General features: G+C 45.1%; 1 protein-coding gene across 1 annotated transcript in view; it reads right to left on the bottom strand.

The window, feature by feature from the left end:
• The window catches only part of LOC144723962 (guanidinoacetate N-methyltransferase-like), a 36245-nt gene that overhangs the window by 7481 nt on the left and 10739 nt on the right, over window positions 1-18025 (bottom strand). Inside the window, exons 2-5 of the mRNA XM_078602759.1 lie at window positions 7107-7252; window positions 5743-5806; window positions 4068-4135; window positions 3034-3144 (exon numbers count right to left, since the gene is read on the bottom strand). Coding sequence (XP_078458885.1) covers window positions 3034-3144; window positions 4068-4135; window positions 5743-5806; window positions 7107-7252 — 389 coding nt within the window. The remainder of the gene's footprint in view (window positions 1-3033; window positions 3145-4067; window positions 4136-5742; window positions 5807-7106; window positions 7253-18025) is intronic.

Below are 18025 nucleotides of genomic sequence, written 5' to 3' on the forward strand. Positions count from 1 at the left end.
GCACATGGTGGGCACCATTTTGACGCCGGAGGACCTCCCATGGCTGGCGGATGCCATTTTGAGGCGAACGCAGGAGCGCACGGAGATGGTGCGAAGAGTGACGGAGCTGCAAGAAGCTGCTCCTGATCTGGCATGGGAGGTTCGCACAAGATTCATCCAGAGGAAACGGATGGAGGACGAGATGCCCTACGCCTTCCAGGCAGTGCTGCTGGTGCTGGGACGTGAGGCACACTCACTTTTTGGTGAGGGGGCGCCGACCTTCGAGTGGTGGAGAGGCTGCAGGAGCTGGCAAGAAAACTGAGGGTTGCCCTGCCCTCTGCCGTCAGCACAGAAATTTAATCCTCAACGGTGGCCAGGAAGATACAGGTCTTCGAGGAGATACAGCAGCTGGTAAGGTGGGAGGCCGCGACATGGAACCTGCAAGATATAGTGGCAGCGGGGGGGGGGGGGGGCAGGGGGCTCAAACAAGAACATCCCCGTGGGAGGACCCGCAACGGGGCCAGCTCCCGCTGCCCTGGGGACCCACGCCCAAGTGCTTCATCTGTGGTCAGTCTGGCCACACTGCTTCGGAGTGTCCGGGGGACGAGTGACCACCTGCAAAGTCACCCGCGCTCGCTGGCCCGCCGGCATAGTCAATTCAAAGCCCTGGTGGACCGGGTCTCTGAGGCCTACCGAGACCGCCAAGTGCGAGGTCTCGGGGACCGGATTCCAAGCGGGCGCTGCCGAGCGGTCAGGGGCCACGCCCTTTGAGCCAAAAACTCCGTCTCCATCATCTCTTGGCCCTCTGGGTTCCGGAGGTGTAGGACCCCGCTGAGACGGGGGTGACCGACATCATGGACTGGATCACGTGAGCTATGTCCCGGTATGGGGGGGACTCTCCCTTGCACTGAGAGGAGATCTGAGGGTGAGGGGGTGTTGGGTCTAAGGGCCTGGGTTAAAGGGAAATTGAGGAGGTGTGTCGGTTGCGGGGGGGGGGGGGGGGCCGCGTTGTATGGGGAGTGTTGCCGATTCGCGGATGGGGGGCCCCTGTGGAAGTGTCGCCAATTCGCGGATGGGGGGCCTGTGGGAGAGTTGCTGATTCACGGGGGGGGGGGGGGGCGTCGCATTGGGGTGAGTGTTGGTTTGTTATCGGGGGGGCACCGGCGAATAGTAAGATGTCTTGTTGATTGCGGGGGATGCCGCGGTTGTACCGGGATTGTGGGGAAGGTTTTTTTTTCTTGTTGATGTTCCTCGAGTTATTGGAGTTGCCCTGCCTGCCTACCGGTTGCTGCTGCTGTATTGACAGCCGGGACGGCTGTTTTCTTAATGGAGGGGGGGGGGGGGGTGATGTAGTAACATAGCGCTAACTGTTGTACAGCAGCTGCAACTTCAGGTGGGCATTTTGCACACACGCCGTTGAGCATATACACGGGTGTGCTGGCAGGGCGGAGAAACTGGGGCAAGGGTCACGGTAGACCTCGTGGCGAAGTCCCTGCAACCCTCTGGTGGGTTCGAGAAGTGAGGCGTGGCTAGGGTGGAGCCAAAGCCGTGCTGAGAGGAATATAAGCAGCAGAGAATGAGAGCTCCAGGCTGCCGGTTCTGGGAGTGGAGTCGTCTCGTCGTCGCTGTCGTCGTCGCTGCTGCCACCTTCACCCAATCATTGCACGGCCGGAGAGTAGTTGGCTGTCTCGGTCGACGCCGTCGGTTATGGCCCTCAACTCATCACAAGACAACGATCATTCAAACGTATTTGCCATCAAAAACTTGTGAGGATGGAGGAGCAGATGACATGTACTAAGCAATTAACTCACTTGAGTATGGGCAACATGCACACCGCCATAACTTTAATGCCAAGGTGGCCAAAAAAGGTGGAGAGGTGAGAGAGGGCGATCAGTAGATTTGGCATTAGTGCAGGGCAAGGAGGGAGAACATTCGTTTGCAGCCAGCATGGACGTGGAGATTGCACATTTAACAAAATGAAGCAAAACAGACAATGGACACGAAGGACTCGAAAATGGAGAAATTGCTAACGTAGATATAAAATAATAAATATATCACGACGTTTCAATCGCAACACAAGCAATCGTCATCAGGTGAAACAAATATAGCGGGAGAGCTGCTGAAGCAGGATGTTACATAGGTTTGAGATGGGTTTAGCTTAAGGGTAAGTGGGTGGGGCTAGAGATGGAATTTGCATGTAAATGTAAGATCAGTGAGCTGATATACCTCCACGCCCACTTACCCTTGGGCTAAACCCATCTCAAATCTATATAACATCCTACTTCAGCAGCTCTCCCCCTATATATGTTTCACCTGATGACGATTGCTTGTGTTGCGATCGAAACGTCGTGATAATTTTTTTTTTTCTATCTACGTGGCTTTACCGAAAGACCCAAAGAAAAGTCTTTTAATAGGCTATACGGGGGATCTTTGTCTTTCTGTGAATGTCTGTATACTCTATGTGTATTGTTATTGCATTTACGTAAATAAATACAATAATCACAGCCCACTGCCGGATGAAGGTCTCCACAGGTCATGTTCGTTATTTGATTACACTTTGCTATATCTGCACGTGCGGGTTGGTAGTGGGTGGGGAGACAGAACTGAAACAGATATCGATTGCTCATCGTTCATGTTAGCAGGAGCCGAGAACTCAACCCAGGTGCCAGGTGAGTCGCTGCACATTGCCCAAGTCACATCAGACCATGCTTATGATTCCTCAGATTTGAAGTTAATGCCAAATATGTATTCGGTGTAAACGTGCGCGGCAGTGAAATGCATTTATACCGAATCAGCCAAACTACAGCAACTCATCTGAGATCCTAACGGTAGCGGGAGAAAGATTCCGAGCCATTTTGCACAGCTGTCTTGTTTAAAACGGGCTTAATATGTTAATTATGAAAGCCCTGTGCCATATGTTAAGAGGTAAGCCGTCTCCCTAATTGTGACTCAGCCAATGAGCCAGCAGTCTTATTTACGCTTACAGCACACACTGCCTGTTTATTGACGGTGTGACATGTGCAGCCCTCTGATAGTAAGCACTAAGCGGTCTACCTGGAACATCTTGTTGATGTCGGTGAACTGACTCTTCATGAGCTCGCCCCAGGAGGTGAGGTTGCAGTAGGTCAGCACACCGCCCGGTTTCAGGAGGTCATACGCGTAACCCTGTCACATCAGGCACAACTTTAGTGTGCAGCATATCTCTGGCAAGTGCAGCATACAGACTGCACAGCACAGTCGCTGTCTTGTAGCCTCATACACATCATGGGCAACTGGATAACGAACCCTGAATGCAGAATAATTATAATAAAAAAGATATGTCCCCCTCCATGCTCGAATGAGTGTTGGGCAACCCAAGAAACTCAGTGCACACCAGACACAAGGACATTTAACATCAGGGGAGGAGGGAGGGATCTTGCATGGTGGCATCTGGACTCGAAAACATTGTGTGGCGGTGATAGCCCAACACAGTACACAGCGCTACCTGGGCACCAATGCACCAGACACGCTACCCAGCAGAGTAGTGACCCGACAGGGACTGGCGTTTATGTCGAGCTCAAATACCAGGAAGCAGCCCTACACTTGCACACAGGATGGCGCTGCCAAATTTATCCTTGGCAGACGATTCCCGTGTCCGAACTGTAATATGTTATAACGGTTTCAGAGTCGCCCACGTGTCTACAATTGACACAGATGCTGCCAGAGCCAATGAGGTAGACACTGCTCTGGTAGAATGATTTAAAAAAACTGAAGAATCACAGAATTCAGAACCAACTCTCACTTATCCCGCACACACAAAACTCGTACAACCGACACAGGTGCAGGAGCCAGTGACTGATGGAAGTGCCAAGTTACTTTCTGAAGGAAAAGCCAATCACAAATAATAGGATCATAATTGGGCCATTTAAAAGCACTGTCTACATCAAAGCACCAGCCATTAAAAATCCAGCAGGCTCAACAGGCTGGGAAAAGTAATGCTCACACGAGATCGCAGGATCCCAAAGATTGCCAGCATTTCAAAATATTGAAGTTCTTTTCAGACATATAGTGGATGATAATGCTACTCATATTTCGAAAATCAATGTCACCTGAATGAAGTTGAACTGATGGGTGTGCCAGGTCTCCTCTGACAGAGGGTAAGTATCGTACAGGATCCCTGTGAAGAGGAATACAAAGACAAAGATCCCCCATATAGCCTTATTAGAAAGTTGGAGCAAGTGCTGTTAGCGATACGGCACACGAGGGGGTGGGTGGCCAGCACCACACTCGGCCCCCTTCGTGTCCCTAGTGCTGATGTTTACAGGTACTCATTTGAAGCTGAGTCGATCTTGGGGAGGCCCAGGACCAGTTTAGGTAATCGTCACTGATGTTGGGCCATAAGCAGGAATCGAACTCGAGTTGTTGGGTTCGTAGCGCAGGGTGCAAACCGCTACACCACTGCTCCCCACTGAAGAGCAATACACAAGATTCACACACACAGGAATGGCATTTTGTGTTCTTCCTCTCTCATTTAGCAGGTGCTTTCTATTAATGCACCATTACCCTGAAGCTGGAAACACAGCTCATGTTAATCAGCCCTGCAATCGCTAGAAGAATGGCCTCCATGAGAGAACCCCTCGAAATGGTATTTGGTCTACTCTTCCACGCTGGCCGCATGTCTTGGAAAAGGCGGGAATATCCACACACGACTGTGCTGTCCCCATTTATACTGCTGAGAGGACAGTGCAGTTGGATTTCAAGATCTTTCAAGATCTTCGGATTCATCCTGAATATTTACGTGTATGAAATACATTATGTTTTAAATTACCAGACAATTCACCACATTCAGGAAAATGACACGAATGCCTCATATATTTGTCCTGCAGAGGAGAGGGCATTTGTTGCAAATTTAAATCTTATTTCCATACGCTTGAGGCTGATGACTTTACAAGACTGAATGCTGTACAGAGCAATTGCATTTTCTTCCCTGTGCTTGGCGAAGCCCCATCTGTGCCCACGCTTGACATTTGGTCTCCGATTAGCACGGCTGGCTACGTATGGTGCGAAAGAAGCTCCTCATACATACATATGTTCTCACCACATCCCCCCTCGTGAGATACACATGACCGTACATATGTTGAATTTCTGTTGCACCGTACGTAGCCAACCATGCTAATCGGAGGTTCGGGGGAACAACAACAAACTAAACACAAAATCGGTTCTAAAGAAATTCGTTTTCAATCTAGATTATTTAAAGTGCATAGCTCCAGTGGCTTCCTAATATTGGAAGGAAGAGCTCTCCAAATGGCTGCAGAAGCGCATCTGAAAACGCGCGATGCAGTGACCATCTTTGTTCGATGGTAAGCCAAAAGCTGCTGTGAGGATAACCGTATGTTGCCGTTTGTATTCATGCAAAAGTTGGGGGGGAGGGGGGGGCTTAGCCCCCCCTTACCTCTTGGATCCACTTTTTCAGGAGGGTCCTGCCAGGTTATTGTAGAGGGTGATGCTGCTGTTTGTAATCCCATCTGAGAAATTTGCAGGTAATGTTTCAGCATTAAGATAATTGGCCAATGTCAATTACACTAGTATTGGTTGGGTTTTTTATATATTGGGAGGAAACCAGAGAACTCGGTGGAAAACCGTGGCAGAACAGGGGGAGAACAACACACTATGCAGAAATGTACCTACGTGGGGAATCAAATACAGGCCTTTCTTGCTGTGAGGAACAATTGCCACCACTGCGCTAGCCTGCCGCCCGATATGAGAGTGTCTACACCTAATTACCGTCAAAGTGTCCTTTCGGCAGCGTAGGCACGACGTCTTCCCACAAGCCCTTCAGTGGGACCACCTGAAACAACAATGGCATCGCGAATAAAGCGGCTCTGTCTGTTAAACCCTGCACTGCATTTCCCATTCCTGGGAATGATCGCAATTACTGACAAAGCCACATCGCACAATTCAGTTTCATTATGCTTTAAACATCAATTTTAATGTCCATGCTTGCCAACTTTTTTCAGTTATAGACTTGCATTTTTTTTCTATGAAACAAAATAACTGAGCATAGGGCCCGAAGGCCCAAAATGTCAAGCAACAAACATCATGACTATCAGATATGTAACAGTTGAAATACTTGGTTAGGGTTGACTCGCCTATAGGGTCAGCAAAGTAGCTTCGCAGGGACGAACTCTACTTTGGCAAGGTATCCAACAGTGTCTGTCCGATTGACCTAAAAAATACTGATCCCCGTTGTGGGAACGCAGAATTAACACGAGTCGTTCAGGACTAACGAATCAACTAACAGAGTAAATTGTCCCTTTTTTTGATAAAATCCTCGCCGAGTCTTGAAAATAATGTTTCGTGTGTGGGAAAAAGACTAGGGCGCTCAACGAGGAAGTCGACAAATATGAGGGGTGGTATCGAAAAAAAAATCTGCACTGATGAGTTACAATCCCACTTGCTGCACTGCCATATTATGTTGAGCATACTGAGCATGCTGAGGGGGGTCACAACACGTGATGATTTACTGTACGTGCGCTCCACCAACCCTGCCTCCAAAGAGGCTGCATTGTGGGCGTTTGTCCACCATGACCAGCCGCCATCCGAGATGCTATGCTGACGAGAACTGTACTTACTCTCGGTGAACCCCTTTGTCTGAACCCAATCTGGGACAATCGGACGGCAGCAGGAAACGAAGTCTTGCTGGAGTATTGATCCACACCCGGGCGAATCATTGTCATGATCAGCAGCAAAAGCAGTGCTCCTCATAGGCTACTTTGTGGCACGATATACAACGACAAGCAACGTCGCAGTACCCAAATTGTAAATGTTGTGGGTTTACTGAAATAGTAACTATCCGTAATACATTTTTTTTGCTTAAATGACATAAATATAAATGTGTCATTGAGTCTGAAATGCCAATTAGTTACTCGTTGCAGTAACGAATTGGCATGTTTTGTTTACGTGACAAACATTACTAATTGGCTGTGTCGGGTGGTGGCAGGTTTAACGACACATTAATATTTATGCGATCTAACCCCCAAAAAACTTATATTATGGATAAAGTGTGCATGCTGCAAGTGCCCCCCCCTCCCCTACCAAAGCTGCCACTTCTCTGCAGCAGACGCTGGCACCTGCCCTGCCGCTCTCACCTTGTGCAGCTGCTGCCCTGCCCATCGCTGCAGACGTGCGAACACCCCGTCGTTGCACTCGACGATCCAGTGCTCGGCGATGTCATGCTCCTCGATCTTGGTGGCCGCAATGGCCATGCCGAACCCAATTTCCAGCACCCTACCGCCTGGATTTTCAGTATAGCAGGGCACAGGGCAAAACGTTACAACAAGAAACAATACAAAAATACGATGGGAGTGCAAATTATAGGAAAGGTAAAAAATCACTAAAAAAATATCCAAATAAAACTAAAAATGTTTTATCTTACCAGGTAAAACCCACTGAGCTGTATAGCTCTTTTTTCAGAAGCGACCTGGCCACAAGTGATAGCCCAACGAAGTGGCTTATGATGTGGAAATATACAGCAACCGAATATTCTTAACGCACGTTTCTAAATGTAGAGGAAAAAACCAGAGGAGCCGGTGAAAAATCCACGCGACCACGGGGAGAGCATGCAAACTCCAAATATACAGGCATCAGGGTCGCGATCAAACCCACGACCTCCTGCATACCAGGAGAGGTAGTTAACATCTAGCCACAGCAGAAGTGGCTTATCACGTGGCAGAGACGACCGCCGGCCACTCCCGTCAGTGGCTGTTGGCCCCCGGTGCATTGCACCCATCTCAGTCACAGGCGTCGACTGTCAACTGCAGATCTGATTAGCATGGTTGGCTACGTACGATGCAAAATAAGTTTAACATACATATGTACTTACATACACGCAGCTCCGCTCCATCAAAACAGACAAATAAATATATCCATGTTGTTTGAGTGCACAAGGAACCGAGTAGCAGTAAATATTTTAAGCGTTGTTGACAATGTTTAGATATTCGTTTTCACTGACCATTAAATGTGTTAGATAATAGTTTTCGGTAGATGTAATTAGACTTAAGAGATTATGCATGGATTGTTTGTGGTGTACCAGACATTCCACATAACAGGAAAGAGTCTCCCCCTCAATTGGTCTGGCTTTGAGAGGTTTCCACTGCCTTACAATCCTACATTAATTTCAGAAAACATATAATGAACTACCCTGAGTAGCATAACTAACTTTAGTTGTATGTGACATATGTAAATAACAGCCCAATGATGGGTCAATCTGATAATCAAATACTGTGTATAAGTGTAGCTTTTTAAGGCATGCTCATACAAATTATATTATTTCCCTGCAGCTTTAATCTCTACTATGTTTTATGGCAACATTTCAAAGACCGGGATATGTTTTAACAGGAAAGGCTGTACTTTTCTCATGGTGTTTATTCTTGCAGACCGGTCTATTAATGACCGATGGCACACGTAAGACCAAAGTACACAGCATTCACATCTATATAATATGCGGAGAACGTTTGAAATTTCAGGCTGGCTTCTCAGCTGTGTACGGTGTGCAGTGGAGCTTCAAAGGAGTGGGAGCTCACATCTACTAAATGCAGCTGATTTGGAGTGTAGTTTTAATTGTACAATGTGTAGGTTGACCCCAATGGAGAATGGACCAAGTGGACAAAGTTTAAAGAAATGTTTAATTGTAAAATCCTAACAAATAACAAAAAACACATTAACACGTCTTCATTAACACTAAATTATGACAGACTTAAATTTTAGGCAATGACTGCATTTTAGAGCAGCTCTGAAGAACAGCCAGTGTCCAAACAGCCCCATAAAAAGTGGCATCGTCTGAAACCGCTGGATATATATTCTTCCTCTAATGAGGCCACGTTAATGCTGATGTTTGGTGACATGTTCTCATTTGCCTGTTCACCCAGGAAAGGTTCATCTGGTCATCGATAACCTTTTGAGAAAGGTCACCGTGCAAAATGTAAGGCCAATTCTCTCAAAACATTTCCCTTTGTGCCCAGAAAAAAAATCTACACAGGCAAGGGAAGCAAATCTCGACCAGCACCACCTAGCCAGTGAGTTGGAGCACGTACACCAAGCCCTCAGGATGAACGGATACTTGGACCGTACAATCCGCAAAGCTGTCTCCCCAGCCATGCAGAGACAACCTTCTGAGGATCCAACCAAAATCATCACTTTACCGTACATAGCAGGGGTTACCAAAAAGATTTCCAAAATCTTAAACAAACACAAGATCCAGGTTCGTTTCAACACAGTACGCAAAATCCGTGATTTAATCCCATCTGTAAAGGATGTGATTCCTGACATGCAATACCCTGATGTCTACAAACTGAGTTGTGGTTGCGGCAGCAGTTACATTGGGGAAACGAAACGACCGCATTCGTGAACACACGGCAGATCTGAAACACGGTAGGACCAATACAGTGAGGGAAAAAAGTATTTGATCCCCTGCTGATTTTGTATGTTTGCCCACTGACAAAGAAATGATCAGTCTATAATTTTAATGGTAGGTTAATATGAACAATGAGAGACAGAATAACAACAACAAAATCCAGAAAAACGCATGTCAAAAATGTTATAAATTGATTGGCATTTTAATGAGGGAAATAAGTATTTGACCCCTCTGCAAAACATGACTTAGTACTTGGTGGCAAAACCCTTGTTGGCAATCACAGAGGTCAGACGTTTCTTGTAGTTGGCCACCAGGTTTGCACACATCTCAGGAGGGATTTTGTCCCACTCCTCTTTGCAGATCTTCTCCAAGTCATTAAGGTTTCGAGGTTCACGTTTGGCAACTCGAACCTTCAGCTCCCTCCACAGATTTTCTATGAGATTAAGGTCTGGAGACTGGCTAGGCCACTCCAGGACCTTAATGTGCTTCTTCTTGAGCCACTCCTTTGTTGCCTTGGCCGTGTGTTTTGGGTCATTGACATGCTGGAATACCCATCCACGACCCATTTTCAATTCCCTGGCTGAGGGAAGGAGGTTCTCACCCAAAATTTGACGGTACATGGCCCCGTCCATCGTCCCTTTGATGCGATGAAGTTGTCCTGTTCCCTTAGCAGAAAACACCCCAAAAGCATAATGTTTCCACCTCCATGTTTGACGGTGGGGATGGTGTTCTTGGGGTCATAGGCAGCATTCCTCCTCCTCCAAATACGGCGAGTTGAGTTGATGCCAAAGAGCTTCATTTTGGTCTCATCTGACCACAACACTTTCACCCAATTGTCCTCTGAATCATTCAGATGTTCATTGGCAAACTTCAGACGGGCATGTATATGTGCTTTCTTGAGCAGGGGGACCTTGTGGGCGCTGCAGGATTTCAGTCCTTCACGGCGTAGTGTGTTACCAACTGTATTCTTGATTACTATGGCCCCAGCTGCCTTGAGATATTTGACAAGATCCTCCCGTGTAGTTCTGGGCTGATTCCTCACCGTTCTCATGATCATTGCAACTCCACGAGGTGAGATCTTGCATGGAGCCCCAAGCCGAGGGAGATTGACAGTTCTTTTATGTTTCTTCCATTTGCGAATAATCGCACCAACTGTTGTCACCTTCTCACCAAGCTGCTTGGCGATGGTCTTGTAGCCCATTACAGCCTTGTGTAGGTCTACAATCTTGTCCCTGACATCCTTGGAGAGCTATTTGGTCTTGGCCATGGTGAAGAGTTTGGAATCTGATTGATTGCTTCTGTGAACAGGTGTCTTTTATACAGGTAACAATCTGAGATTAGGATCACTCCCTTTAAGAGTGTGCTCCTCATCTCAGCTCGTTACTTGTATAAAAGACACCTGGGAGCCAGAAATCTTTCTGATTGAGAGGGAGTCAAATACTTATTTCCCTCATTAAAATGAAAATCAATTTATAAAAATCTTGACATGCGTTTTTCTGGATTTATTTGTTGTTATTCTGTCTCTCACTGTTCAAACAACCCTACCATTAAAATTATAGACTGATCATTTCTTTGTCAGTGGGCAAACGTACAAAATCAGCAGGGGATCAAATACTTTTTTCCCTCACTGTACCTCTGCCGTTGCCAATCATTGTTTTAACGCTGTGGGCTCACACGAAATAGATTTTTCCAAGACAGAGGTACTCTGCAAACCTACCGGCTACCTTCAGATATTTGTTCATGAAGCCATCCAGATATATAAACACAGACACAACTTCAACCGAGAGGATGGGGACAAACTGAGCAATCATTGGAAGGACGTTATTAACCAGGTAAAGTCTTAACTGTGATGCTTCCATCCTACCTGCCTATGTCAGCTGTTATTTCCGACTCTCTGTGTGTCTCTCTCTATGCCTCTCTCTTAGATCTCTCGTGCTCACATGTCCTTTGGATTGCACTCTCATACTCACATGCCCTTTGGATTGCACCCGTTGGGTTCCACTCATGCCTTTGGATTGCACCACTCTTCGATTTTACATTAACATGCTAATCTCTCACATTAACATAGCCACTTCTGTGCCCTCGTCGAGGGGGTCGCTCTCCTATCTTATAGTTACATGCTAATTTTTCACATTAACATCACTAGCCTCGGCCACTTCTTGGGCTACACCCATTTCAAACCTTTAAAACAGTCTGCCTCAGCAGCAGGCCATGCTTTCCCACCTGATGACGGACGCCTGTGTTGCGCCCGAAACTTCGTGATTTATTTTATTTTATACCTACGTGACTTTACCGAAAGAACCAAAGAGTATAATTTACATTACGTTAAGTACTCTCTTTAAAATATCTTTGTGCGAACAATAGTGATGTCACTCGATGCCTCGTGACATGACTTTTGGCAGAAAAAGCGTGCAAGCGACGTTGTGAAAGCGCCGTCATTTCCTGTGATGTCGTGTTATTGAACTAATCTCATAGAAAAAAAACCGTTGGGATTGTTCTAAATTCTCCCAATCTAGTCTCGATTTGTCTGAGGTTTTTTTTCAATACAAAAATTAGAAACATACCCCTACCACCTCGTGTATTAATTCACACAAGTCCTCATATATTTCTCAAAAAGTCAAAGTGTTCCCATAACTCAAATGAGCTGGGCAATGATCAGTGGACTGTCTTGAGCCAGTGATTGGACTCCGGTATTCCCTCATTATTCACGAACGTGCTATCAAACTTGATTTGAAGCTTTCGTGACTGCAGGAATTACTCTTTGGTTCTTTTGGTAAAGCCACGTAGAAATAAAATAAAATGAAATAATAGAATACGACGTTTCGATTGCAAAACAAGCAATCGTCATCAGGTAGAACTAAATTTGAGAGAGACAAAACACAGACACGGAGACACATAGACAGACACACAAGCAGAGAGAGACAACACAGAGACACACCGAGAGAGATACACAACATCAACACACAGAGACCCAATGCCTCCATGTCATGGCCTTAAATAGAGAGAGGGGGGGCACAGAGAGAGGTGGGTCTGCTGGAGCAGAGAAATTAGCATATCAATTAGAGGCTGTGTTGAAATCCACCACGCGGCGGCAGGGGGAGAGAAAGACCCAGTCTGGTAAATTTTAGAGAGAGTTGTGTTTTGTCTCTCTCTCAAATGTAGTTCTACCTGATGACGATTGCTTGTGTTGCAATCGAAACGTCCTATTCTATTATTACATTTTATTTTCTTTCTACGTGACTTCATCGAAAGAACCAAAGAGGAACTTGCTATCCGCAATTTTGGCTATTTGCGAATCGCATCTGGAACTCTACACGACTGCATCCAAAGAGAGAGAGAAATGAAGTGATGAGATAAAGTGGTGCGGGAGAATGTGATGCGATAAAGTAATGATATAATGTCCATGTATATAATAGCTTATTTGTGTTTTTATTTAAGATAATTCATTAATAAGAGAGGTTTTTCTATGCCAATATCATTATCCGCGAAATGTGCTATTCATGAGCATCTCTGGAACATATCCCTTGTGAATAACGAGGGAATACTGTCCAATTTACTACAACTGCAGTTTTCGCACAGAGTTGTACTTATTTCATCGACTCTGGAAGGATCATGAACTAATTAATTCTGACAGGGATTTGAATGTATAACTTTACATTTTATCCTCAATATTGTCAGTAAAATATTTTTTTTTTACATTCGAATTGTATACAGAGGTTTATGGGAATTCAGACACCCTTGTTGTCTTATCCCATGTGTGTATAGTGAAGCTGTTATAACAAGTTAAAAAGTACATTTAAATATTGATCATACACTATCAAGGGATTGACCAAATGTATTGTAAGATTTAGGAAGTTTTATTTTCCCATCACGCTGCTCTTCTCGGGCTGCGTGTCTCACTCACCCCATGCCTCTGTCGTGCTGCCTCGTCGCTGGGTTTAGTTTCTTCATGCGCGGTGCCATCTGCATGAATGTACAGTGCAGCGTGGGGCCACATGAGATGGTCTGCGGGAGTTGACCCTCGCTAAATGGCGCTGATGAACGGACCCGTCGTTAATGACGCGTGGCTGATGAAAAACACATACCATGGGGGTGCGTAGCAGTTGTGGGTTAACTAAACACATCGTCCTCCGATTATTAACACGGTTGGCTACGACCGGTGCGAGAGAAGTTCAACATACATTGAATCATTGATTACAACTTCATGGAAAGTCACCATTGGCTACGTTAAGAAGATAATTCGCTGTACCTTACAAATATTGAAATTTCCACCACTAGCTGTATGCTTCAAAGTTCAAATTGAGATGAGTGCTGGTCAAATGAGTGTTTAGGAAGGGATTCAGTTTGATTGTGGCTTTTAAAAAGTCTGTTCATTGGACAAATACGCAACATTCTTGACTGTGTTACATTAGCACCACAATGTTGTACTCTATATCTGATGGGTATAAAACTATGTCTGAATGTGCTAAATCACATCTACTTTTGAATGATACAGATGACTCAGTCTACACGCTAAGTGCCTAGTTTCTAGCCCGTGTTGAATTTCAATGGTCGTGCTAACACTGTGATTATCATCACTTCATCGTACGCCTCTAAGTCTGCCTTTTTTTTTATTACCAGCTGCTACCAGTGTATACCCTTCATTAAAGGAAACCGATCATTACATTGAAACCCGTATCTGCAGTAACTACACGTAGACCTCTATAAAATAGGACACTGCGTTCTACCGCAATATTTGAAAATGTGGCGTACAAATCGAACCATATGCACGTGGTGCACAACATATAAGTGTTGGGTCACATTTCACATCCTAGTGCAGATGAACAATGATCCCCTTATTGTCTGGTTAGACCAGGGGTCGGCAACCAAAACAACAAGAAGAGCCATTTCCTTCCAATTCGGTACAAAATTCAGTATTTCAAGAGCCGCAATGCATCTATGTACATACGTACATATCGTCAAGAAGCAGCCCGTAAAGAGCCGCATGCGGCTCCGGAGCCGTAGGTTGCCGACCCCTGGGTTAGACTGTCAGGGCCAGGAGCTTTTGGCAAGCGTCTATTCAGGCCAGAATGCAACATTGAGAGGAAGGAGGCGATGCTGCCGAGTTACCAGTCAGGAGCTTTCCTCCCTACATGCAGTGCAGCATGTACATTCATTTGCATATTTGTCAAAGTGTTTACATAAATACACAGGCAATAAATCTCCGTCATTTACCTGTCCCTCAAAAAATATAAAAGCAATGTGACTCTTCCTGTCAACCACTAAGCCTAATGAATATTTACGACACGCGATTATTTTGTGTTATTGTCTATCAAGGTATATTGTCTATCAAGGTATATTGTCTGTTGGTGGGCATGCTGCTGATGATGCACATACTGTATAGTGTGCATACGACATTATGAAGGGGTGTGTGTGCATCGATACATCAATTTATATAGATTTTTCTAGCTCACAATACACACAATAAATAACATTTGTATGGCTCAAATGTGCTGAGCTGGCACCGAGATCCCAGGCTCATTAAAGGCAGCCAACTGTAATACATTTGCATTTTCATATGGAGTGAATTTATGGTATCAGCCCAGTCACCAATGGATGAAAAAAAAAATCATCACATTTGATTTCACGAAGCACTGAACTTGCCAAAATTTTAGCTTTGAGAACTGTCATGAAGATGGAAACTACTCTCTATAGTAGAATGGATGAGAAAGTGCTGTCTCTGAGCGTAAGAGGTTACTTGAAAGGATATCAGAAGTACTTCTGTGATATCTGCTTCTGTTGACTGTTCTCGAGCACACTGCTCTGCCTTTTCATGAAGCACAGAAAGGGGTTCCTTTTGTCGAGGCTTCCCTCGCTACTCCAATTTGTGCATGGGATTTAGCGTGAGAGACCGACGATCGGGAAATCATGTCGTCCTAGGGACCTCGCTTGAGCGAGACACTCTTTGTTGCCCTCGGTTTCACCCTTTGGGTCCAGCAGGTGTAGCGTGGCAGATCTGATTCTGGCCATTACCTCTGCCAAGAGGGTGGGGGTTTTGCAAGCCCTTTGTTGCATCTCTCCATATCTGATTCTGCAAGAGGAGAGGTGGTGTAAATTACAAGCCCACGTGGCGTTTTGTGCTGAAGGTGGTGTCTGATAACATTGTCCCTCTCATCTTTATTTTAGAATCTCTCGTCTAACAAGGAGGTTGATAGATTTCAGAGAGATATAAAGTTGGCCGATTTTCAGATTAATTATTTGTACTTTATGGTAGGAAATAGAGATGAAAGATTGCTTCCTATAGTCCCAACATTATGACTGCATCAATTTATTGCATCGTAAGGTTGGAGGATGAATTTTCACCCTTTAGTGTCATCATCATTATCATCATCCAACAGTCAATCCACTGCTGGATAAAGACCTCCCTATGCCATCACCATCTCTCTTGGTCCTGCGATGTCATAGTCCATCTGACTTATGCAAATTAGTTTATCTCATTGCTCCATCTCCACAGTAGTCATTCTCTTGGATGTATTTTTTTTATCTTCCGGCTGGTATTCTGTCACTCATCTTGCCCATTGCCCATCTTCACTAACTTTCTTTGGTAGGAAACAAGATGGCTCTGATTCCCGTGTGTTCCCTCATCATGCATACCCCTTTCTGTATGCTGAACTGCTTTCGCACCGTACGTAGCTTACCATGCTAATCGGGGGTGCTGGGGAACAACAACAACAAACTAAACACGAAAAGCAGTTAAAGAAATTAGTTTTCAATCTCTATTTAAAAGTGCATAGCTCCAGTGGCTTCCTAATATCGAAAGAAAGAGCTTTCCAGACGACCAATGAAGCACCTCTGAAAGCGTGCAATACAGTGACCATCTTTGTCCAGTGTCTTTTGTATCTTAGTATCATTCCAAGTATGTAACTATCCATGCTTCTGTTTGTTCTCTTCAACTTTTGTTTAAATTTTTTGGTCAGTGCCCATATTTCTGATTGATGTCATAGATAGTTGATTGATTGAAATATTCTTCTTCAAGAAAATCCTGTGCTCGTGATTCAGAACCGCCTTCAAATAATTGCCCAAACAGACGTTGCCTGTTCTGTTTTCCAGCGGAGTCCCTCTGTCAAGTCCACAATCTTGTTCAGCAAAAGGAAAAGAGACAATAAAACAATAAAGAAACAATAAAATACCACAACAATAATTTACCCCTCGTGCTGAGAAACGCTGTACCCTTTGACCCCGACAGCAATGCCTCCAGCGTGTACGATGCAAAGGGGACAATAACTTTCATTTACATCTCCATAAAGGCCTTTTGTGCTTTGGCCGTTCAGGTATTCACCATGCATGGCAACTGTGCGGTGCGGACGTCCCACAGAAGGGCCCGCACATCATGCGTGCCCCACTCCACACACCCTGTGTGTGCCCACACCGCACACGCCGCACGTGCACCACACCACACACACTGCATGTGCCCACACCGCACACCATGCGTGCCCAAACCGCACATACCGCACACCACACAGCGAGAACCACGTGGCAATGCAAACAGGACGTGGGCCCCGCCTGCCATCCACCCCACCCCCCACTGCATTCAGCACACAACCAACTCCCTCCTCCACCGCACCATCGGCTTTGCATGTCTGATTAGGTCTGCACACATTGTGACCGCGGTCCGCTAAAGGCCGCCAGCCAGCGCGGTCATGTCAAGCTTAATATGGTACAATCACGCGCACACACCGTTGTACGCATCAGTGGAGGCTCCAAGGAGGGGGCGAGTGGTGGATATTCCCCCATCTATAGTGAGATCCCAAAAATTGGGCATTTCATTCATATTTACCACGGAAAGTACATTCAATTGTTTTTATTATGACTATTAATGTAGGACCCTACTTCAAATTGTTTAAATATCAGGACTATGTCCCCCCACTACTGGGAAGTTTCTAAATCTGCCTCCGGTATGCACATGTTGTTCATATGGGCACACTATATATTGACGTTCATACTTTTTGTGCATCCATGCATGATGTGTTTAGGTCATTAATTGCTTCATATTCTATATTTTGCATTCCTGAAATGTCAAGAATTTTAACTAGGGTCCTACATGAAAGATAATTAAAAAATTCAATATTTTTATAGCCACAGTTTGTATGTGTAACTAGACACTTTTTCAGTTTAGACCTTTAGCCACAAAGAACATTAATGTTTTCAAAATATGAATCTATCAATGATGAAGTGGTTATGTAATGATTATTCTATAACTTATTTGGACAAGTTTAAACAAATGTAATCTCTTTGGCATGTATAGTTTAGAAGTGTACTATCAGTATGATATACAGCACTAAAGCAATAACAAGCAATTTTATTTTTACAACGTCTTAAAAAGAACTTTCATCTCATCACACCTACTCGATTACTAAAAATTTGTAGCACTTTTTGAAAATCAACAGTGGTGTTCACATGAAAATATTTACCCCACCATAAGAATGTGGAATTTGCACCCAACTCAGGGCAGCCAATGGAGTTGCTCGTCACAACCATGTTTGCTTTAGCACGGAGGCAATTTGGTTTGCCTTGTCAGCAACCATCACCATTCCTACGCAGAAGCACATCCACATGCTTAAGAGATAGCTATGTACTTGCGTGTTTCACATAAACATGCACAAATATGTACGCAAA

This window comes from Lampetra planeri, chromosome 19, assembly GCF_965212315.1.
Source record: "Lampetra planeri chromosome 19, kcLamPlan1.2.h2, whole genome shotgun sequence".
NCBI classification, from domain to species: Eukaryota; Metazoa; Chordata; class Hyperoartia; order Petromyzontiformes; family Petromyzontidae; genus Lampetra; species Lampetra planeri.